General features: G+C 42.3%; 1 protein-coding gene across 1 annotated transcript in view; it reads left to right on the top strand.

Annotated features, from left to right (window-relative positions):
• The first annotated feature begins 305 nt into the window (after positions 1-305).
• Positions 306-7381, top strand: part of LOC106881886 (vacuolar protein sorting-associated protein 53 homolog) — a 15510-nt gene continuing 8434 nt past the window's right edge. The window contains exons 1-9 of the mRNA XM_052978105.1: positions 306-449; positions 2243-2373; positions 3390-3543; positions 4421-4536; positions 5343-5462; positions 5742-5820; positions 6359-6502; positions 6921-7063; positions 7289-7381. Of these exons, the coding sequence (XP_052834065.1) occupies positions 348-449; positions 2243-2373; positions 3390-3543; positions 4421-4536; positions 5343-5462; positions 5742-5820; positions 6359-6502; positions 6921-7063; positions 7289-7381 (1082 nt within the window). The 5' untranslated portion in view covers positions 306-347. The remainder of the gene's footprint in view (positions 450-2242; positions 2374-3389; positions 3544-4420; positions 4537-5342; positions 5463-5741; positions 5821-6358; positions 6503-6920; positions 7064-7288) is intronic.

Raw genomic sequence — 7381 nt, forward strand, 5'->3', positions numbered from 1 at the left:
TCAATTTCTCCATCCTCCCCACTTTAGCTCGCTATTCCTACCTTCACTTTTTTCACTCTCTTTCTAACTATATCAACATCTACCTTTCTATTACTCCCTCTCACTACCGCCTATTAGTAATAAGCCCCTCTCCCTCTTTTCATCTCTATTTCTCCATTCTGTATTTCTATTACTCCCTCTCACATTTTCTCTCTCTCTCTCTCTCTCTCTATTCATTACTAGCTCTCACTACTCCTCTTTCCGTCTTTTACTCCCCTTCCTCCACCTCTCTCCCTCTAACACAACGTCTCAATCCCCCTCAATTTATTCCTCCCACTCCTCCTCCCACTCTCGGCTTTGACGGCAACATGGCGTCAACAGCCGATTTTGACGACGAAGCCATCGACGACGAACACTTCGAAGATTCAGCTTTGATCTTCCCTCCTGAGGTGCAAGAAGCCATCGACCAGGTAAAATAATCCAACATCTCACTATACCGGACTGTTCGATCCTTCCCGAAGACGCCAGATTCTTCCTGTTAATGTATCCAATTTACACAACCACCTCACAATATTGTTGTTTACTGAGTATACCTGTAGTTTAGCTGGGGAAATTGTAAACACACACACACACACACACACACACACGTAAGCAAACACACTTGCACGCATACATACCACATGAGTGTAATATATATATGTTCATATAATGATATCTGCCAAATGCATTGGTAAGATAAAACATGTAATCGTTACCAAAATAAAAATTCGTCCACAAAGGACTATAGTAAGCTCCTTATGAATCGATCTCCTTGTTTATATATCAATATCAATATATATATATATATTGATATATAAACCAGGAGATCGATTCACTTATATATATATATATAAGTGCTAGCTCATGAAACCCTGGGCCCTTGAGACAGTCTGTTGCTTCTGCTAAATATGAATAAAAATATACATATACTCATATTTTGAGATCTATTATTTTCCTGTTTGCATCACCATTTATCTATCTACATACACATACGCCCTTACGGCGAAGGTAAAAAGAAAAAATACACATTCACCCGGTGTTTTAGGGTTATGCCGAAAACGGGTGGAGTGTGTATTCTTTATCTCCACCCGCATACACATGCATACACACACACATCTATGTACACAGACATGAATACACAAACACATACAGGCACACACATTCACATATACATAAGCACACACACGCACGTACACACATACACAAATATATACATACAATGTCAAGGCTTTGTAAATGCATTGTATCCACCCATCCATATCGTATTATCGAATGACAAGTTGTACAGCTTCTGATCTAATCTATTATTAGTTTTTTTTTATAGAACAGGTAGAGCATCAGATTTAAGTTAAACATACCTTCTGCTAATTATAATTAGCCGATTAATAAATGCATTGTATTAATTAGTTACGTATCTTTTATTTGATGTGTTCAAATCGCACTTGATGTTAACTTCGTCTGTCGTCCCCCTGGTTCCATCAAATCAAACATCAGCCATGTAATGGGGTTGGTGTAGTGGACTATGTCCATAAACCCTTAGATTTGTACCCTTCTCTCAGTGTTTGTTACAGGTTGATTTTTAACAGAAACGTTAAAGACGTCAGGACAAAATAATATTTAGTTGCGTATTTTTAAAGTTCTGAGTTCAAATCTCACCAAGGTTGACATTGTTTACATCGTTCTGGGGATCAATAAAATTCGGTACGGATCAAGCCCGGTGATCGATTATTATAACATCAGAATAAGGCGGTGAACTGACTGGAAAAAAAAAAATGTTAGCTCTCCGGACTAAATGCTCAGCAATATTTCTTCCGGTTTTTCATTCTGGGTTCAAATTCTGCTGAGGTTCGGCTTTACTCTTTACTCTTTTACTTGTTTCAGTCATTTGACTGTGGCCATGCTGGAGCACCGCCTTTAGACGAGCAAATCGACCCCAGGACTTATTCGTTTTGTAAGCCTAGTACTTATTCTATCGGTCTCTTTTGCCGAACCGCTAAGTTACGGGGACGTAAACACACCAGCATCCAGCTATACAAGAAGCTACCCCCAACAAATTTCATCCAATGCACGCAAGCACGGAACAATGAATATTAGCACAATGGTGATGATACACACACACACATACACAGATACATGCGTATCCAATGCACGTGTACGCACACATAGACATCACATATGCATTTCTTATTTTTTTTGAAATTCTGTTGTGTGTTTCCTTTTCCAGGTTTTACCTAGTAACGATCCTCTCGATCGGCCGGACTTTAACCCTGTCGACTACATCAACACGCTTTTCCCCACGGAACAGTCCCTGGCAAACATTGACGATGTGGTTGGCAAAATTAGGCTGAAAATCCGGTGAGACCCTGTTGCCTTATTTGGAATGTTGCTGTTCATCATCATCATCATCATCATCATCATCATCATTTAATTGTCTCTTTTACAGTTTGACAGGAGCTGATCAGCCAGGGAGCTGTCCCGATCTCAACTATCTCTTGTCACATGGTTTCTATGGCTGGATGCCTTTTCTAATGCCAGCCCCTTTACAGAGTGTGCTGGGTACTTTTCTCTCTATGTCGAAAGACCTACAGAAACACACAAGCACACCCATACAAATAACAAAAAAAGATAGCCATATTCTTTTCTACTCTAGGCACAAGGCCCGAAATTTTAGGGGAGGGGGCCAGTTGATTAGATCAACTCCAGTACACAACTGGTACTTAATTTATCAACCCCAAAATAGCTATATTTCTCCATAGCCATATTGTTCTGTAGAGTGTAGTGAGTGTTTTTATGTACCACCGGCACGAAGGCCAGTCAGGCGGTACTGGCAACGGCCACGCTCGAAATGGTGTATTTTATGTGCCACCTGCACAGGGGCCAGTCAGACGGTACTGGCAACGGCCACACTCGAAATGGTGTATTTTATGTGCCACCGGCATGAGGGCCAATCAGATGGTACTGGCAATGGCCACGCTCGAAATGTTGTATTTTACGTGCCACCTGCACAGGGGCCAGTCCAGCGGCACTGGCAACGATCTCGCTCAAATGTCTTTTCACGTGTCACTGGCACAAGTGCCAGGAAGGCGACGTTGGTAGCGATTACATTCAAATGGTGCTACAATCACGCTCGGACGGTGCTCTTAGTGATCTACTGGTACAGGTGCCATCACGATTTCGCTTTCGCTTGCCCCAACAGGTCTTCGCAAGCCGAGTTTAGTGTTCAATGAAGGAGACGTTGGCATGGGAACCAGTCTACAAATTTAGTTCAATTTCTTTTTATAATCACTTTTTATGATCATTTTCGTAATATTTTTATTTATTTATTTTTCTCCGTTCCCTCTCCTAAACATTGCTTTCTCTCGTTTGTGTAGGAAACTGGACGAAGAAATCGGTACGGTAGTTCGGGGTCAAACCAATGTTGGAGAAAATGGGCGGCAAGCTCTTGAAGAGGCTCAGAAAGCAATTCAAGAACTTTTCTCCAAGATCAAAGACATAAAGGATAAAGCAGAGAAATCTGAAGAAATGGTAAGTGCCAAACCGTTTGGTGATGAGGGAGTCACGGCAAAGAGAATGAGAAGGGGTGGAGGATGGAAGCGAGAAATGGGTCTTTTTCTTATATATTTAGTTTTTGTATTTTGTTTCTTGTTTGTTATTTTGTTCCTTTTTCAATGATTTACCAAATGGGGGTAGGTGGCTGTGTGATTAAGAAGCTTGCTTTTTAACCATGTGGTCTTGGGTTCAGTCCCACTGAGTGGCACCTCGGGTGAGTGTCTTCCATTATAGCCCTGGGGCAACCAATCTATTGTGAGGGGATCTGGTAGATGGAAACTGAAAGGAGCCCATTGTGCATGTGTGTGTATGTGTCCACGTTTGTGTGTGTGTGTGTGTGTCTTCATGCACTAACCTACCTGGTAAGAAACTCATACGCTTCCATGGACCTGATTGACTTGGAGGGATCGCTGCCAATCATGGCCTAGATCTCACCAACAGATTCAGGAATTCTTTTCTTATCAGAATGATCAGAGTGAGTTTCCCAAGCTGCCGTACCTTCGTAAACACCATTAGACTCATCCAAGTCTTTCCGAATCCTCTGCACATGTCCTCAGATTGACACCCAAACACTCTGAAATGTTCGTATTGAAGCTTCCGGCGTGAATGCCATAAAGTACAGCATGTCGTTTCTAAATTTCTGGCAGAGTGAATTGCATCATGGTGCTGTTTTTCTCACAGACGGGGGCCCAACTGATCCTACCATACTGTGTAGTCGACAAAATCAAAACCAAACAATGTGCATGTGTGAAATTAAAAATATAAATTGGTGACAATTTACCCATCGCACCCTGTATATATATTTGTATATTGTTAATCTACAAACATGCTTTCTTCTGATTGTTACAACCAGGTGAAGGAGATTACCCGTGACATCAAGCAACTGGACCATGCGAAGAGACACCTTACAAGTTCAATCATCACTCTCAACCACTTGCATATGTTGGTAGGGGGTGTTGATAGTCTTACGTAAGTCGTAAATATAATCACTATATCAGTCTATCATTTTTACATGTCTCCATCATCGTCGTCATTTAATGACTGTCGTCCATGGGTCGGTCGGTGTGACCAAAGCTGGGGAGCTGCACCAGACTCCAGTCTGATTTCGCATGGGTTTTCTACAGCTGGATGTCCTTCCTAACATTAACCATTTCACAGTGTGCCGGGTGCTTTTGCGTGGCACCGCACGGCCGCTTTTGCATGATGTCACACGGGCACTTTTTATGCGGGACTGTCACGAGTGCTTTACACTGTCAGAAGGATCAGTCTTAATACTTTCCCTCCTCCTTCATTGGACACGAAACTCAGCTTGCGAAGACTTATTGGGGCAAGCGAAAGCGAAATCGGGATGGCACCTGTGCCCAGCGTCGCCTTTCTGGCACTTGTGCCCGTGACATGTGTAAGGATTTTCGAGCGAGATCGTTGCCAGTGCCCCTCGACTGGCTCTTGTGCGGGTGGCACATAAAATACACCATTTGAGCGTGGCCGTTGCCAGTACCGCCTGACTGGCCTTCGTGCGGGTGACACGTAAAAGCACCCACTACACTCTCTGAGTGGTTGGCGTTAGGAAGGGCATCCAGCTGTAGAAACTCTGCCAAATCAGATTGGAGCCTGGTGCAGCCATCTGGTTTCACCAGTCCTCAGTCAAATCGTCCAACCCATGCTAGCATGGAAAGCGGACGTTAAACGATGATGATGATTATATCCATCATCATCATTATCATTTATCACTCACCCCCCTCCTTCACTCACACTCCACATCTTCCTTTTAACAGAACTCTGACTCGCCGCCGTCAGTACCTCGAAGTGGCAAACCTCCTCCAAGGTGTACTCAACGTCTTGGAGCACTTTGACCGTTACATGGCCATTCCTCAGATCAAGCAGCTCTCCGATAAGTAAGTTACATTTATAATTTGTTTCCCTGCCTTTGTTTTGTCATTGATGTTGTTGTTTAGCCCTGGGTCATCTCTGATCCGTGGAGGCACAATGGCCCAGTGGTTAGGGCAGCAGACTCGCAGTCATAGGATCGCGATCCTATGACCGCGAGTTTGCTGCCCTAACCACTGGGCCATTGCGCCTTCACCATCATAAACGATAGTGCCAGGATATATAATCATCTTTATATACACATGCGTATGTATGTACATATATGTGTGTCTTGATTTTTTTTGCAGGGTGAAACAAATACAGGCTGAACTGGGAACACAGATTACTGCTGACTTTGAGGAATCTTTCCAAGGGCCCGCTGCAAAGGTAATGTTTATAGTGTGTGTGTGTGTGTGTGTGTGGAGTTACATATAACCTTTGAAACCTGAACAGCTGTCTGTGTAAATTCTTGTAATGTTTCCTCATCCATCACTCCTGTGCCAAATAAAGTACCAGTTAAGTACTGTGGACAGCACAATCAACCATGTCCCTACCCTAACAATAAGACCTTGGATCTTTGTTAATGCAAGCTGGCAGAACTGTTAGCCTGTCCGATAAACTGCTCAGCAGTATCTCATCTGTTTTTTTTACATTCCGAGTTCAAATTGTGCCCGGGTCGACATTTCGTCCATCTTCGTGTTCTGAGTTCAAATTCCACTAAGGTGGACTTGACTTTTCATCCTTTCAGGGGGGCTCAATAAAATAAGTACCATTTGAACACTGGAGTCAACGTAATCAGTTTAACCTCTACCTCCGAAATTGCTGGCCTTGTGCCAATATGTGAAACCAACATTATCATCATCATCATCATCATCATCACCATTATTATTTATTTATTTATTTATTTGTTTACTTATTATTGCAGTATGGCCCTAGCAACCTGAAGCAGCTGGCTGAAGCATGTTTGGTGGTCAATGTGCTTGACCCGAAGGTAAAACGTGACATTCTCGGATGGTTTGTCAAGCTGCAACTCTCTGAGTACACGGTACTCTTTGCAGAGGACCAAGACGTGAGTACAGAGCATGGTCTCTCCATTGTCTTTTGATTTATAAGGGCCAACAGTTTTGTTTGGAGAGGTAGAGAGGGGTTACAGTTTGGGATAAGATATGTGTCCACCTTTCTTATTTGTTTCGTCATCATCATTGTTTAACCCTTTTAGCATTTAAACCGGCCATATCTGGCCAAAAGTATTCTGCCTGTTTTATGTTCAAACTGGCCAGATCTGGTCTCTCACACCAACCCTACAATATCGTTTTAAAAACTAACAGTTACCTCATCAAAAAATCTCATAGCTACAAGATAATGCATGATTAGTTCAAAGCAATGTGGATAAAAAAAGCATTAATTTTGGCAGAAGAATGCGAAGTTGAAATCTGTGCTGTCCACTACTGAGCTATTGTGTATCGTTTCTGTCTGTCTGTTCACAGGTTGCATGGTTGGATAAAATCGATAGACGTTATGCGTGGATCAAACGTACCTTGGTCAGTTTTGAAGAGAAATTTGGACACATCTTTCCTGTGGAATGGGAAGTCAGTGAACGAATATGTATTGAGTTTTGTGAAATAACTAGGTAAGTGTGTCAATAAGTGTTGTTGTTGTTGTTGTTGCTTTTCTTCTTTCTTTTTTCATCTCTTTTCCCCTGCTTCTTTCTTTCATTCTTTCTTTCTTCCTTCCTTTCTTCATATTTTCCATCCTTTTCTTCCTCCCTTCTTTCTATTCTTCTCTACTACCTATCTTCCCGATCCCTCGTTTCTTCTTTCCTTCCTTAACTCTACTTAAACTTTCTCCATTCCAGGAGAGAATTATCCAAGGTAATGGCTAAGCGTGCCACGGAAATAGATGTCAAATTACTCCTATTTGCTATTCAAAGAACAAGCAATTTTGAATC

Source organism: Octopus bimaculoides, chromosome 30 (genome assembly GCF_001194135.2).
Source record: "Octopus bimaculoides isolate UCB-OBI-ISO-001 chromosome 30, ASM119413v2, whole genome shotgun sequence".
Classification (NCBI taxonomy): domain Eukaryota; kingdom Metazoa; phylum Mollusca; class Cephalopoda; order Octopoda; family Octopodidae; genus Octopus; species Octopus bimaculoides.